The 16,823-nt window shown below is 42.3% G+C and overlaps 1 protein-coding gene across 5 annotated transcripts in view; it reads left to right on the forward strand.

The window, feature by feature from the left end:
- Window positions 1–16,587, forward strand: part of marchf7 (membrane-associated ring finger (C3HC4) 7) — a 59,251-nt gene extending 42,664 nt beyond the window's left edge. For all 5 annotated transcript variants that reach the window (XM_067987407.1, XM_067987406.1, XM_067987402.1 and 2 more), the window contains one exon: window positions 15,752–16,587. In XM_067987407.1, coding sequence (XP_067843508.1) covers window positions 15,752–15,822 — 71 coding nt within the window. In that variant the 3' untranslated portion in view covers window positions 15,823–16,587. The remainder of the gene's footprint in view (window positions 1–15,751) is intronic.
- The last annotated feature ends 236 nt before the right edge of the window (window positions 16,588–16,823 follow it).

Consider the following 16,823-nt stretch of genomic DNA (forward strand, 5'->3'; position numbering starts at 1 on the left):
ATCATGAACAATGCCACAGAAGTACACTAGTTGCATAAATACATTGATATAGAATCATGGAATGGTTACAGTACAGTTGGAGGCCATTTGGCCCATCGAGCTTGTGCCAGCTCTTTGCAAGAGCAATCCAATTAGTCCCTTTCCCCTGCTTTTTCCCTTCAATTATTTATCCAATTCCTTTTTGGAAGCCATGGTTGAATCTGCTTCCACCACCCTTTCAGGCAGCGCATTCCAAATCATAGCTACTCGCTGCATTTAAGAAAAAAAAGGTGTTTCCTCATGTCGCCTTTGGCTGTTTGGGCAATCATCTTAAATCTGTGTCCTCTAGTTCTCGACCCGTCCGTCAATAGGAACAGTTTCTCTTTATTTACTTTATCTAAACCCTTGATTTTTGAACACTTCTATCAAATCTCCACTCTACCTTCTGTGCTCTAAGGAGAACCCCAGCTTCTCCAGTCTATCCACGTAACTAAAGTCCCTCATCCCTGGAACCATTCTAGTAAATCTCTTCTGTACCCTCTCTAAGGCCTTGACAGCCTTCCTAAAGTGCAGTGCCCAGAATTGGACACAATACTCCACATGTGGCCAAACCAGTGTTTTATAAAGCTTCAACATAACATCCTTGCTTTTGTACTCAATGCCTCTAATTTATAAAGCCCAGGATCCCATATGCTTTTTTAACTGCTTTCTCAATCTGTCCTGCCACCTTCAAAGATTTGTGCACATATACCCGCTTTAGAATATATTTCACATTCATTTGCAATTCCATTCCCTTTATTCATAAACCTCTATGATTATAAAAAGCTTTACACTCTCAAATTTCAGATTCAATTAATTACATTTGAATTTGTAAATAATTTCTCTCCATTTACTCTATTTTTACATTTACTTATTCATTTTAACCAACATTCCCTTTTATTCTGAGCATCTAAAATATACCCACCGTATTCTATTCTTCATTAAACCACTTAATCCTTCTCTCCTTAATGAACAACACATTTATGTGCAAATGCACATAATCATAGTTTTTATTTTTAAGTTTGAATTCCAACTTCCCACAATACTCTAATAAAAATGTAATTTAACTTATTTGCTCACCAGCTAAGTTAGTGACCTTTTGTATTTTGTACATTGTGTTGGATGAAACGTGCTCCAACTCTCTAAGCGTCACCACAGGTGATTTGCTTGTTAACATAATAAAAATCTTGCTTTTAGCATGCACTTCCTGTAAAACACTTCATTTCTGCCACAATTAAAACTTAGAGTTATACTTATTTCAGACTTCTGAGCTCTATCTTTAAGGTAGATTGTACTGTTCTGAGGCCTGTACAAATCTGGCTTCTCAAAACTGGGGTGGGCAATGAATATAAGATCTAATTGAATTTTTATGGGATTAACAACCTGAAACAAATGTAAACTGTAAAGAAAACTTGCATTTATATAGTGCCTTTCATGACTTAAGGATGTCCCAAAGCATTTCACAGCCAATGAATTAAATGTAATTGAAGTGTAGTCACTGTTGTAACGTGTGGAAACATGTCAGCTAATTTGCACACTGCATGGTCCCAGAAACAGCAACAAGATAAAAGACAAGTTAAAATGTTGTGGTGATTGAGGGATAAATGTTGGTCAGGGCACTGCGAGAATTTCCCTGCTTTTCGAATAGTGCGATGGGATCTTTTACATCCATCTGAGAGGTCAGGTGGGTCCTCCGGTCTCATCCGATAGATGACACTTCTGACAATGTAGCACTCCCTCAGCATTACACTGGAGTCAGTCTCGATTCTGTGCTCGAGTCCTAGAGTGCAGCTTGATCTCACAAGCTTTTGATTCAGAGGTGAGAGTGCTACCACTGAACTTTTACCTCGTGGTTCTGAGGTAAATTGTTAGAATTTTCTCAGCTGACTGAGGTGGGTGTGTATAGAGAGAGGGGTGAATGGAAAGACGACAAACGGGGGAGGGAGGAAAATGGCAAAAGTGAAAGAGGAGTAAGAGTGGGAGGTAAAGGAGGAAAGAAATGTCGGGGTTCAGGGAGAGGGGAAAGACCAAGTGAGAAAAGTTGACATTGAGTACAAGTGAAAAATGCTGCAAACTGCTAATGGACATCAGGCCATTCTCTTGAGATCCTGGTCTGAAGCTGGTTTTAAGCACTTCATATGCTATGTTTCCCCACATATAGCAACAGTGGCTGTTGTGTTTTTTTTTTAAAAAGATTCGGCCTGGGATCTGGGCTGACAGACGAGGTGGGTTAGGAACAGGGCAGTCTGCATTCAGTTGTCCATCTGCAACCCAAAATCTCATGCTGCTTCAGTGGCAGCTCGAGGATTACTTTTTTCTCCTATCCTATCCTATCCTATCCTATCCTAGTGCTGTCATATCCAGGATGATCTCTGTGCTGTTGCGTGTAGGAAGAACATGTAGCCACCAACTCCTCTCTTTTTTCTCCCCCCCCCCCCCCCCCCCCCCCCCCCCCCCCCCCCAATAACAGTAGACACCTGTCTATTTGCCTCTGCTGAGGCACCCAGACTACAGAACCCCACTCCTCCAATGCTGAAATCTCCTCGGGTCCCGTCCCCAATATTGACGCATCCTGGGATCCCTCATTACTTCCAGATTCAAGCAATCATGAGTAAATTAAGCCCCACATCACATCCGTGTGCTGCCACCAAACCCAGGTTAACCCTACACAGTACTGCTGTACCCCAGAAGCGCCCTCCCAAACTATAAAAACTTAGCAATCCCCATAACTGCTGTTAACATCCACAATTTTTTCCCAATACTGTTGAACTCCATGTACAAACTTTTTCAATCTACTTCATTTTGCCTTTATCTTGCAGGCTATCCTAGAATCAGATATTCAAGGCCTCTTATTCAGTTTTCACAAAAATAGATAGAATTCTATGCTCAGAACATCAATTGAAGTCTCATAATATATACAATGTAATAAAAACAAAAGTTGACTTAGTCACTATAAAATCAGCGGCCTTGACAATAATACATTGTGTATTACATCGTCATTGTTGTAAAACAGCATATCCTCCAACTCATGAACAATACTTTGGGCGAGCTGTTATAAAATGCAGTAGTGCCACCTAACTAGTCCTGGCTTTTTTGTGAGGTAGTGTTAATTTTAGGTAGACGGTTGCTGATGGTATTTAAGCAGCTTCTGTAGCAATGAGTGGTAACAGTGTATGGTTCGGAAGACTGACGACACATCTGAAAGATGGCAAGAGAAATCCACTTAGATTTAAGTTGCATCTGTGCTAACTTGTCAGCAGTTCATTTTTCTTTTGAGCTTCTAGTAAGGACAGGAGCACTTTAGTATATGGTAGACTTAATTGGTGAAAAGAACAAACTTACAAACATGTGAAAGCATTTGAAATGGGTCTACAATATTAGCAAAAATTAACTTTTTTCTCTTTAGGTTCCAGCTGAGAGGACTGTTGGTGCCTTTGTTCGCTCATGCTGTTGTATCACTAACTTTTCTCTAAGCCAAATCTCATTTGCCTCGTCTTCCCACCCGTCCCGTCCTATCCCTTTTGCAGTAACCAGTACTTCCAAATTATTATTGAAGATAAGACTCCTTATTTAAAGGAGTTTATTTTAAGGATTAACCTGTGTAGTATTTCTAAAAAGTAGTGATCCATTTTAAAATAACCCTGAGCACCCATATTCTAACTCAGTTCACCAGTTTTGTATTGCTGATTAGGGAAACTGGGTACACTAAGTATTCAAAAAGGCATAGCTGCAGGTCCCTCAATCTGCTGATGTTGCCAATAACCTTACAAGAAAAAGTAATCTCCAGCTGAGAGAAAATATTATGGACCTTGATGTAAAGTTAAAGAATCTCCATCTTCCCAATTATACTGCAATATGTGATTTGCAGTCTGTTAGTGCTGTGTTTTTTTTGATTCTGCTATTCACAGTTGGAGTAAGCTTGTTGGCTAGTTGTTGAGATTGCACTCCTTGCAAAAAGCATCTTTGGAGACGAGTGCTAAATATAGTCCCTGTTGTGTTGTAGTTGATGAATGCTGGATGGTTGCACTCTGAACCATCTTCGTTGTTGGTTGGCTGGGAGAAGAGAGAATGTAACACTGATGCAACATTGAACAGTACATCCCATTGTTGAACAGTTGTCTGAGAGAATGATCATTTCATTAGTGACATTTTACTTGGGCTCCTTGATGCCACACACTTGAATGCTGCCTTGTTGTCAAGGACAGTCACTCTTGCCTCACCTTAAATTCAGGCCGTATCTATATTTAGACCAAGGCTGTAATGATGTCCAGAGCCGAGTGGTCCTGATACAACCCAAACCGGGCATCGGTGAGCAGGCTACTGGTGAGTAAGTGCTGCTTGATAGCACTGTTGATGACTCCTTTCATCACTTTGCCGATGATTGGGATAGACTGGCGGAGTGGTAATTCGTTGGGTTGGATTTGTCCTGTTCTTTGTGGACAAGACATATATGGGCAATTTTCCACATTGTCAAGTAGATGCCAGTATTGTAGCTGTACTGGAACAGCTTAGCTAAGGGCTTGGTTACTTTTGGAGCACATGTCTTCAGTACCACAGCCGGGATGTTGTCTGAGCCTATAGCCGTTGCTGTATCCAGTACACTCAACTGTTTCTTGATATCACGTGGAGTGAATTGAATGTAGTGAATTGCATCTGGAAGCAGGAGTGCCAATTTAAGTGACCATTTATTAATAACTTCAGTAGTAATATCCTTGATGGCTTTGTTGATTAAAGTTGATTTCCGTTGGGCAGCATTAGGCAAGTACAATTAGCCTCAGCAACAATGGCCAGGGAGGAGAAATTATAATCTGGGGTTCCCACTTTTGTGATCCCTGTTAGAAAGTGTGCATATATGGACAGAAAATAACTATATTTTGGCTGTGGTGCCCTCCAAGATCACATAGCCTGTTGGCAACTACACGCTAAGCTTACATATCAAGAATAGCCACTTTAGCTAGGTGCGAGATGCAGCTGTTACCTGCAGAACATTACCCCAGCTAGTGCTGCACAGAGAAGAACCATTTAGAGGGAGCAAGGAAAATCACCATCCCTGGGTATGTCCTCTCCCACCGACAGGACAGACCGACCAAAGGTGGTAGTACAGTGATATACAGTCAGGAGGGAGTGGCCCTGGGAGTCCTCAACATTGACTCTGGACCCAATGAAATCTCATGGGCAAGGAAACCTCCTGCTGATTACCATCTACTGCCCTCCCTCAGCTCATGAATCAGTCCTCCATGTTGAACACCACTTGGAGGAAGCACTGAGGGTAGCAAGGGCACAGAATGTACTCTGGGTGGGGGACTTCAATGTCCATCACCAAGAGTGGCTCAGTAGCACCACTACTGACCAAGCTGGCCGAGTCCTGAAGGACTTAGCTGCCAGACTGGGCCTGGGGCAGGTGGTGAGCAAACCAACACGAGGGAAAAACTTACTTGACCTCGTCCTCACCAATCTACCTGTCGCAAATGCATCTGTCCATGACAGTATAGGTAGGAGTGACCACCACACAGTCCTTGTGGAGACCAAGTCCCGTCTTCGCACTGAGGACACCATCCAACGTGTTGTGTGGCACTACCACCGTACTAAATGGGATTGATTCAAAACAGATCTAGCAGCTCAAAACTGGGCATCCATGAGGCGCTGTAGGCCATCAACAGCAGCAGAATTGTATTTGAGCACAATCTGTAACCTCATGGCCTGCAATATTCCTCACTCTACCATTACCAACAAGCCAGGGGATCAATCCTGGCTCAATGAGGAGTGTAGAAGAGCATGCCAGGAGCAGCACCAGGCGTACCTAAAAATGAGGCGTCAACCTGGTGAAGCTACAACTCGGGACTCCATGCATGCTAAACAGTGGAAGCAACATGCTATAGACAGAGCACATCAAAGCTCTGCAGTCCAGCCACATCCAGTCATGAATGGTGGTGGACAATTAAACAACTAACAGGAGGAGGAGGCTCTGCAAACATCCCCATCCTCAATGATGGCAGAATCCAGCACGTGAGTGCAAAAGACAAGGCTGAAGCGTTTGCAACCATCTTCAGCCAGAAGTGCCGAGCGGATGATCCATCTCGGCCTCCTCCCGATATCCCCACCATCACACAAGCCAGTCTTAACCAATTTGATTCACTCCACGTGATATCAAGAAACGGCTGAGTGCACTGGATACAGCAAAGGCTATGGGCCCCGACAACATCCCGGCTGTAGTGCTGAAGACTTGTGCTCCAGAACTAGCTGCGCCTCTAGCCAAGCTGTTCCAGTACAGTTACAACAGTGGCATCTGACGATGTGGAAAATTGCCCAGGTATGTCCTGTCCACAAAAAGCAGGACAAATCCAATCCGGCCAGTTACCGCCCCATCAGTCTACTCTCCATCATTAACAAAGTGATGGAAGGTGTCGTCGACAGTGCTATCAAGCAGCACTTACTCACCTATAAACCTGCTCACCGATGCTCAGTTTGGGTTCTGCCAGGACCACTCGGCTCCAGACCTCATTGCAGCCTTGGTCCAAACATGGACAAAAGAGCTGAATTCCAGAGGTGAGGTGAGTGACTGCCCTTGACATCAAGGCAGCATTTGACTGTGTGGCACCAAGGAGCCCTAGTAAAATTGATGTCAATGGGAATCGGGGAAAAATCTCTGGTGGATGGAGTCATACCTAGCACAAAGGAAGATGGTAGTGGTTGTTGGAGGCCAATCATCTCAGCCCCAGGACATTGCTGCAGGAGTTCCTCAGGGAAGTGTCCTAGGCCCAACCATCTTCAGCTGCTTCATCAATGACCTTCCCTCCATCATAAGGTCAGAAATGGGGATGTTCGCTGATGGTAGCAGTGTTCAGTTCCATTCGCAACCCTTCAAATAATGAAGCAGTCCGAGCCCGCATGCAGCAAGACCTGGACAACATCCAGGCTTGGGCTCATAAGTGGCAAGTAACATTCATGCCAGGCAATGACCATCTCCAACAAGAGAGTCCAACCACCTCCCCTTGACATTCGACGGCATTACCATCGCCGAATCCCCACCAACAACATCCTGGGGGTCACCATTGACCAGAAACTTAACTGGACCAGCCATTATAAATACTGTGGCTACAAGAGCAGGTCAGAGGCTGGGTGTTCTGCGGCAAGTGACTCACCTCTTGACTCCCGAAAGCCTTTCCACCATCTACAAGGCACAAGTCAGGAGTGTGATGGAATACTCTCCACTTGCCTGGATGAGTGCAGCTCCAACAACACTCAAGAAGCTCAACACCATCCAGGACAAAGCAGCCCGCTTGATTGGCACCCCATTCACTCTCTTCACCACCGGCGCACAGTGGCTGCAGTGTGTACCGTCCATAGGATGCACTGCAGCAACTTGCCAAGGCTTCTTCAACAGCACCTCCCAAACCCATGACCTCTACCACCTAGAAGGACAAGAGCAGCAGGCACATGGGAACAACACCACCTGCACGTTTCCCTCCAAGTCACACACCATCCCGACTTGGAAATATATCGCCGTTCCATCTTCGCTGGGTCAAAATCCTGGAACTCCCTTTCTAACAGCACTGGGAGAACCTTCACCACACGGACTGCAGCAGTTCAAGAAGGCGGCTCACCACCACCTTCTCAAGGGCAACTAGGGATGGGCAATAAATGCCAGCCTCTCCAGCGATGCCCATATCCCATGAATGAATATTAAAAAAAAGCAAGGAAAATAAAATCTACCTTGAAACCAGTTCACCCCAATTTGTGGAATTGGCTTAAAAATAGATTTCTTGACTGATCATTCTGAAAGTATACTCTTGAAATGGCTTGCTCGTTTTTTGTGCAACATGTTGGCCAGTAACCTGTCCAGTTGATTACTATGTTCTTAGTCCCATTTATTGGTAAATTGGGTCAGATAACCAGTCTGTTGTCAGTGATTTGAATCATTCACCTTTTGGCCTGCATAAGGCCTTCCCTGATCTGGTTCTCCTTTGATGGCAATGTGGCTGTGGAAGAATACAGGATGCAGCATTGCATAACTATTACCATGATCTCAAGGCCTTAATATCAGAGTCTTTGGTTAGTAATTCAAGCAGAGCAGATTTGCATCTGTCTGAATCTCACCCGAAGGTTAAAACTGGGCTTTCTTGTGTTTTGCTTAGAATTTTTAAAATCTAAAACCGCAAGTGGTATGGAATGAATGTTTGGAATCTGTTATCTGTACTAGGGTGTGGCACCAACTAGTGGGGTGTTCCTGTATTTTTTGGAATTCCCTAGATGAGTACTAAAAAATAAAAATAAACTGAGACTTCCATAGGAACATAGGAACAGGAGTAGGCCATTCAGCCCCTCGTGCCTGCTCTGCCATTTGATAAGATCATGGCTAATCTGTGATCTAACTCCATATACTTGCCTTTGGCCCATATCCCTTATACCTTTGATTGCCAAAAAGCTATCCATCTCAGATTTAAATTTAGCAATTGAGCTAGTATCAATTGCCGTTTGTGGAAGAGAGTTCCAAACTTCCACCACCCTTTGTGTGTAGAAATGTTTTCTAATCTCGCTCCTGAAAGGTCTGGCTCTAATTTTTAGACTGTGCCCCCCTACTCCTAAAATCCCCAACCAGCGGAAATAGTTTCTCTCCATCCACCCTATCCGTTCCCCTTAATATCTTAAACTTCGATCAGATCACCCCTTAACCTTCGAAACTCTAGAGAATACAACCCCAATTTGTGTAATGTCTCCTCGTAACTTAACCCTTGAAGTCCAGGTATTATTCTAGTAAACCTACGCTGCACTCCCTCCAAGGCCAATATGTCCTTCCGAAGGTGCGGTGCCCAGAACTGCTCACAGTACTCCAGGTGTGGTCTAACCAGGGTTTTGTATAGCTGCAGCATAACTTCTGCCCCCTTGTACTCTAGTCCTCTAGATATAAAGGCCAGCATTCCATTAGCCTTGATTATTTTCTGCACCTGTTCATGACACTTCAATGATCTATGTACCTGAACCCCTAAGTCCCTTTGGACATCCACTGTTTTTAACTTTTTACCATTTAGAAAGTACCCTGTCCTATCCTTTTTTGATCCAAACTGGATAACCTCACATTTGTCTACATTGAATTCCATTTGCCACAGTTTTGCCCATTCACCTAATCTATCAATATCGCTTTGTAATTTTATGTTTTCATCTCCACTGCTTACAACGCCACCAATCTTTGTGTCATCGGCAAACTTAGATATGAGACTTTCTATGCCTTAATCTAAGTAGTTAATAAATACTGTGAATAATTGAGGCCCCAAGACAGATCCCTGCAGGACTCCACTAGTCACATCCTGCCAATGTGAGTACCTACCCATTATCCCTACTCTCTGTCGCCTTTCGCTCAGCCAACTTCCTAACCAAGTCCATACTTTTCCCTTGATTCCATGGGCTTCTAACTGAGCTCATAGTCTCTTATGTGGGACCTTATCAAATGCCTTCTGGAAGTCCATATAAATAACATCCATTGACATTCCCCTGTCCACCACTTTAGTCACCTCTTTAAAACAATCAATCAGGTTTGTCAGGCACGACCTACCTTTCACAAATCCATGCTGGCTCTCTCTGATTAACTGAAAATTCGTGGTGTTCAGTCACCCTATCCTTTAATTATAGACTCCAGCATTTTCCCCACAACAGATGTTAGGCTAACTGGTCTATAGTTCCCTGGTTTCCACCTCTCCTTGGGGGCATGTGACATGCAGGGCAAACAATACAAAGACAATCAAGTGGCATATAGCAAATATACAGAAACAAAAACTATTAGAATGGCTGAGCGGGTATGAAGAATGACTAGCAGGTAACAACAATATTATGAACACTTTTTTAAAAAGAAGTTCAAGAAAGATAGTTACAAATATATAGCCCTATATTTGTAAGCAGCTAGAGCCTATAAAAAGAGATAAAATTAATATCTAGAAAAACATAGGTTTAATTCAGGACTGCCAGCATGGATTTGTGAAAGGCAAGTTGTGTCTGACAAAACATTCTTTTCAAAAAATAAATGGAATGCATTGATAAAGGAAATGGAGTAAATGTTTATGGGTTTTTCAAAAGGTACCACAAAAGAGGCTTGGTCATAAAATTAAGACACATGGTATTAAAGAGAGTGGCAGCATGGATTGGAATTTAGTTAAAGGACATAAAAGAATCATGGATGTTTTTTGGACTAGAATGATGTGCAGTGTTGGGACCATTTGCGATCGAGATATATAATTTGGTCCATATCGGTACCAATAACCTAGGTAGAAAGAGGGATGAGGTCCTGCAGGCAGATTTTAAGGAGTTAGGAAAGAGATTAACAAGCAGGACCTCAAAGTTTGTAATCTCAGGATTACTCCTGGTACCACGAGCTAGCAAGTATAGAAATAGGAGGATAGAGCAAATGAATGTGTGACTGGAGAGCTGGTGCAGAGAGGGAGGACTTTAGATTCCTGGGGCATTGGGACCAGTTCTCGGGAGGTGGGACCTGTACAGGCTGTACGGGTTGCACCTCAATGCAGTGGGGAGGTTCGCTAGTGCTGGGGGTTTAAACTAAACTAGTTTGGCAGGAGGATGGGCACCAGGATGAAGCATTGGAAAGGAAAAACAAGGTGCACAAAGGATCAGGAGAGCAAGAAACAGTACGGTATTTGGTGGGATCAGACTGAGTACAAGAAAGTTTAAGACTGGTTTGCAGTGTATGTGTGTAATGCACAAAGTGTGGTAAACAAGGTTGGTAAGCTGCAGGCACAAATAGCCACATGGGAATACGATGTGGCAATAACAAAGACCTGTCTCAAAAAAGGGTGGGATTGGGTACTAAATATCCCTGGATACAAGATGTTCAGGAAAGATAGGGAAGGAAAGAAAGGATGGGGTTGGCAGTATTGATTAAGGAGAATATTGCAGCGCTGGAGAGAGGATGTCCTGAAGTCGTCAAGGACAGAATCTATTTGGTTAGAGTTAGAAACAATAGAGATGCCATTACACTACTGGGTGTATTCTGTAGGCCACCAACTAGTGGGAAGGATATAGAGGAACAAATTTGCAGGGAAATTAGAGGTGCAAAAGCTATAGAGTCGTGATAATAGGGGACTTATATTATCCCAGTCTATATTAGGATAGTTAAAGGGGCAAAGTGGGGGAGGAATTTTTGAAATGTGCTCAGGATAACTTTCTTCACCAGTATGTTTCTGGCCCAACGAGCAAGGAGGCATTGCTGGACTTGGTTCTCGGGAATGAGGTGGGCCAAGTGGAGCAAGTGTCAGTGGGGGAACATTTAGGGAGCAGTGATCACAGTATCATAAGGTTTAGAATAGCTATGGAAAAGGATACGGACCACTCTGAAGTAAAAATACTCAATTGGAGGAGGGCTCATTTCAGTGGCATGAGAACAGATCTGGCCCGGGTAAATTGGAATCAAAGATTGGCAGGCAAAACTGTAATTGAATAGTGGGCAGCCTTTAAAGAGGAGATGGTTCGGGTACAGTCTCGGTACGTTCGTACAAGGGAGAAAGGTAGGGCAACTAAAGCCAGAGCTCCCTGGATGACCCGCGATAGAGAGTAAGATGAAGTGGAAAAAAGGGGTGTATGACAGATGTCAGGTTGATAACTTCCTATATTCTGCCTGGTTCTCACTTGTGTTAAGAGGGGAAGTGAAAAAGGCAATGAGGGGCAAAGGGAAAGTATGAGAATAGACTGGTGGCCAACATAAAAAGGAATCCAAAAGTCGTCTTCAGGCATATAAATAGTAAACTGGTAGTAAGAGGGGAGGTGGGGCCGTTTCGGGACCAAAAAGGAGATCTACTCATGGTGACAGAGGGCATGGCTGAGATACTAATTGAGTAATTTGCATCTGTCTTTAACAAGGAAGATGATGCTGCCAGAGTCTCAATAAAGGAAGTTATTGTTGAGCTACTGGATGGGCTAAAAATTGATAGAGGTACTTGAAAGGCTGGCTATACTTAAAGTAGATAAGTCACCCGGTCCGGATGGGATGCATTCTAGATTGCTGAGGGAAGTAAGGGTGGAAATTGCGGAGGTACTGGCCATAATCTTCCAAACATCCATAGATACAGAGGTGATGCCAGAGGACTGGAGAATTGCAAATGTTACACCCTTGTTCAAAAAAGGGTGTAAGGATAAACCCAGCAACTACAGGCCAGTCAGTTTAACTTTGGTGGTGGGGAAACTTTTAGAAACGATAATCTGGGACAGAATTAAGTCACTTGGACGAGGGTGGATTGATCAGGAAAGGCCAGCATGGATTTGTTAAAGGCTAATTGTGTTTAACTAACCCGATAAGAGTTTTTTGATGAGGTGACAGAGAGGGTAGATGAAGGCAATGCAGTTGATGTGTATATGGACTTTCCAAAGGTGTTTGACGAAGTACTGCATGGTAGGCTTATCAAGATTGCAGCCCGTGGAATAAAGGGGGCAGTTATAACATGGATATAAAATTGGCTAAGGGACAGGAAACAGTAGTGGTGAACGGTTGTTTTTTGGACTGGAGGGATGTGTACAGTGGTGATCCCCAGGGGTTGTTGCTGGGACCGCTGCTTTTCTTGATATATTAATGACTTGGACTTGGGTATACAGGGCATAATTTGCAGATGACACGAAACTTGGAAGAGTAGTGAACAGTGAGGATAGTGATCAACTTCAAGAGGATACAGACAGGCTGGTGGGCATGGGTGGACGATGGCAGATGAAATTTAACACAGAAAAATGCAGAGTGATACATTTCGGTGGGAAGAACAAGGAGAGGCAGAATAAACTAGATGGCACAATTCTAAAACGGGTCCAGGAACACAGATCTGGGGGTATATGTGCACAAATCGTTGAAGGTGGCACGGCAGCTTGAGAAAGCAGTTTTAAAAAGCATACGGGATCCTGGGCTTTATTAATAGAGGCGTAGAGTACAAAAGTGAGGCGGTCATGATGAACCTTTATAAAACACTGGTTCGGCCACAACTGGAGTATTGTGTCCCATTCTGGGCACCACTTTTTAGGAAAGATGTGAAGGCCTTGGAGAGGGTGCAGAAGAGATTGAGTAGAATGATTCCAGGGATGAGGGACTTTAGTTACGTGGATAGACTGGAGAAGCTGGGGTTGTTCTCCTTGGAACAGAGACGGTTGAGAGGAGATTTGATAGAGGTTTCAAAATCATGAAGGGTCAAGAACTAGAGGGCATAGATTTAATGTGATTGACAAAAGAACCAAAGGTGATATGAGGAAAAACTTTTTTACACAGTGAGTGATTAGGACCTGGAATGCACTGAGGGGGTGGTGGAGGCAGATTCAATCATGGCCTTCAAAAGGGAACTGGATAAGTATTTGAAAGCGTGGACTCGATGGGCCAAATGGGCGCCTTCCATGCTGTAACCTTTCTATGATTCTAATTTTTAGATGTATTAAAAAAAAATTGGACTTTTGGGGACAAAATGTTACATTTTTCTGGCATAAAATTAGGGAGTATAGTTAACTGAAGAGGACTATAAACTGCTTCAAGGAAAACATACAGGTTGGTAGATTGGGTATAGATGGATAACTGATGAAATTAAATGCAAAGAAATGTGAGGTGATTTTGGGAGGAAGTATGAGGAGGAGGCATATATACTAAATGGTAAACCTTAAAAGGAGTGTGTAGACACACACATCTTTTGAGTGGGAAAACTTGACAAAGCAATTCTTTAAAAGATTACAAATGGGATCCTAGGTTTTATAAATAGGGCCATCGAGTACAAAAGGAAAGAAATAATGGTAATCCTTTCCACACTGTTGGTTAGGCTGCAGCTAGAATATTGTGGCCTGTTTTGGGTGCCTTACTTTAGGAAAGATGTCCAGATCCAGAGGAGAGCGCAGAAGAAATTCAGTAAGATGATAATGGGGATAACATTTTTGAATTGAGAAGAAAAACTGGGGCTCTTTTCATTAGAACAAAAGATTAAGAAATATGATCGTGCTGTTCAAAATTATAACAAATCCATAACCAAAGAGCATACATTTGAAATAATCACCAAAAGAAGGATGGAAGACATTAGATTTTTTTTATGTAGAGGATTGTTAAGGCATGAAATCCCCTAGCAGAAACAGAGCTGAATCCTTAGTAACTTTGTTAAAAGGAAAGTGGATAAATATTTGAAAAATAAAATTTTAAAAGGAATAGGGGGTAAGGAAGGGAATGGGAGTAAGTAAACCGTTCTTTTAGAGAGCAGGCTGAAAGGCCTCTTTCTGTGCTGTAGAATTCTATGATTCTCTGAGCTTAGGCATTGTGGGTCTATTATGGTGTGTTGACTGTTGCGGCTGTTCCACAAGATTCCTTAAAATGGACCATTTTTTTGCATGACCCGAAGGCATTGCTGGTGGGAAATAGTCAGACAGATTTACAATGTAATAGTGGCATTAAGATAGTGAATGGGGTGGATGCCCTGTGCTAACACATGAATATGCTAATCAGGGTCCCAATGCCAAATTCAGCAGAAACTGGGTGGAACATGCTCCATTCAGTTTTCTTGATCTATGTAGCCTAACCATAAGAACATAAGAATATAAGAAATAGGAGCAGGAGTAGGCCAATTGGCCCCTCGAGCCTGCTCTGCCATTCAATAAGATCATGGCTGATCTGATCCTAACCTCAAATTTAAATTCATGTCCAATTTCCTGCCCGCTCCCCGTAACTCCTAATTCCCTTTACTTCTAGGAAACTGTCTATTTCTGTTTTAAATTTATTTAATTATTCTAAAAGGACTGCTTGAGGCCACCGAAGAACTTAAAGAGCTTGCTTCATTGTGGAGCCAGTAGGAGCAGTGGTGCTCTTCCTGTCTCCACAGCATTACTGTGGGCCATTGCTGGCCGTGACTGCACCCCCTCCCTCCAAGGACTCCCCTGCGGACTGGATTGGCATCCGAGCTGGGCTATTTTCTAAAGGATCTGACCAGCCAGCTGCATATTGACGCCTCTGGCTCGCAGTTTTTATGGAAATGAGCCGTGGCTCCCAGTTTGGAGCAAGACTCTAACTTCAATCTTTGAGCACGCATTCCAAACGTGCCGCCCACTTCACACCAGTTCCCGGTGCAAAAACAGCCCTTGTGACTTTGTTATTGAGATTCATCTTTGACTTTGCAGGGGACTAATTTTATAAACCACCTACTTTGTAGAAAACTACAATGGAATGGCAAACCTGCTCCAACAATTTAGGAGCATTTGACATTTAGATTTCTTTTTAACCTGCCAGAAGATGGGTTTAAAAAGTAGTCACTTGGTCATCAGGTTAGCTGATTAGTTGTCTGTATTGCAACTAAAATCTTGCCTTGGCTTCAGGAAAATTGAGGGGGGAAAAAATAGCTGCACAGCCACAGCACTGCACCTACTGTGACGAGCCTAGTTAGTATCTCGTTTTCGTAGGCCATAGAAACAAGTGTATCTCTTCAAATTTGGTAAACTAACTGAAACTACTTGTTAATCATAGCAGGAGTTTAAATTGGCCAGTGAAATGTATTTTGAAACAAACTTGATGTGGAGATGCCGGTGATGGACTGGGGTGGACAAATGTAAGGAGTCTTACAACACCAGGTTATAGTCCAACAACTTTATTTAAAATCACAACCTTTCGGAGCTTTGCTCCTTAGTCAGGTGAGTGAAGGGCTCCATAAAGGCACCGCATATATAGTCAGTTCACTTTTACATGTGTGTCAAAATACTTTTTTGAAAAGTTCATTTTTATTTTAAATCTTCACAGCTACAGATGAAGATTCCGAAGACGAACAGGATGGCTTTGACAGCAGTAGAACACTGGGAGACTCTGCTTAATGGACTCTCTTGCGATGGAGCTTGTATAGTACAAATGGAATCAGTGTGACCGTGAGGAAACCCCCTGTAGTCTTTATTCAAAAGGCAAAACATTTATTCATATTTCAATTTTGCTTTTGCTAGAAATTGCTAGTGGAACATCATCAAAGAATAGATACTGAAACCTTAGGTGCAGTTTTTCAATTTTGTGACTACACTAGAGAAATGATTACATGCTTTATAATTTGATATAAAATAAAAAGCTTTGCTTTAAATTTTATTTTAACAATTAGCATTAGGAACCAAGGAGAAAGGAAACACATTGTGTATAACCTACTTTTAACTTGTAATGTTTCCTGTCCTGGAATGAATGTGGTCATCTGAAGTTTTGCATCAGATTACAGGTGTGACTTACTTTATTAATGAAATTTAGGCCTAAGAAATGTTTGAACCCAGCATTTACAGGAGATGCAAAAACCACAAGTTATCAGGTTTAATTAGAAAATTCTATATTTAAATGGCTATTTTTCTGCAAGTATATTTCCTGTCATGCATACAGAGAATCATTCCTGTAATTGGGATCTTGCTGCCATTTTAAGAGAAATTGATTGGTCAGACTTTCATGTTGGGACTGGTTGTTCCAATGGCAAATAATGTTCCAATAAAATGCATTAAATCTTTTATGAAATCCAGGTAAAATCATATGCCTTATCAAATCATAAATGTGGTGACTTAAGTTGCAGTTTTTTGTTCATAAAATTATTAAAGGTACTAAGCTTAAAAAGATATGAATTTTCTCTGGTTATATTTTTGGCTTTTAGAACTGTTTTTGTTTGAGAAAATGCAATTACAAAATACTGCTGAGTTTTTAATATGCATTATTTTATAGTTATGTTGCTACACCTAGCATCTTCAACAGAATGGACTGTGATTGTTTCAAAGAATGCAAAATATTTAAATTTATGAAGTAAATAAAAAAAATTTTGGTGTGGGGAAGAATTTTTATTCATAAGATAATTGTG

The sequence above is a fragment of the Heptranchias perlo genome, chromosome 7 (assembly GCF_035084215.1).
Source record: "Heptranchias perlo isolate sHepPer1 chromosome 7, sHepPer1.hap1, whole genome shotgun sequence".
In the NCBI taxonomy this organism is placed as follows: Eukaryota; Metazoa; Chordata; class Chondrichthyes; order Hexanchiformes; family Hexanchidae; genus Heptranchias; species Heptranchias perlo.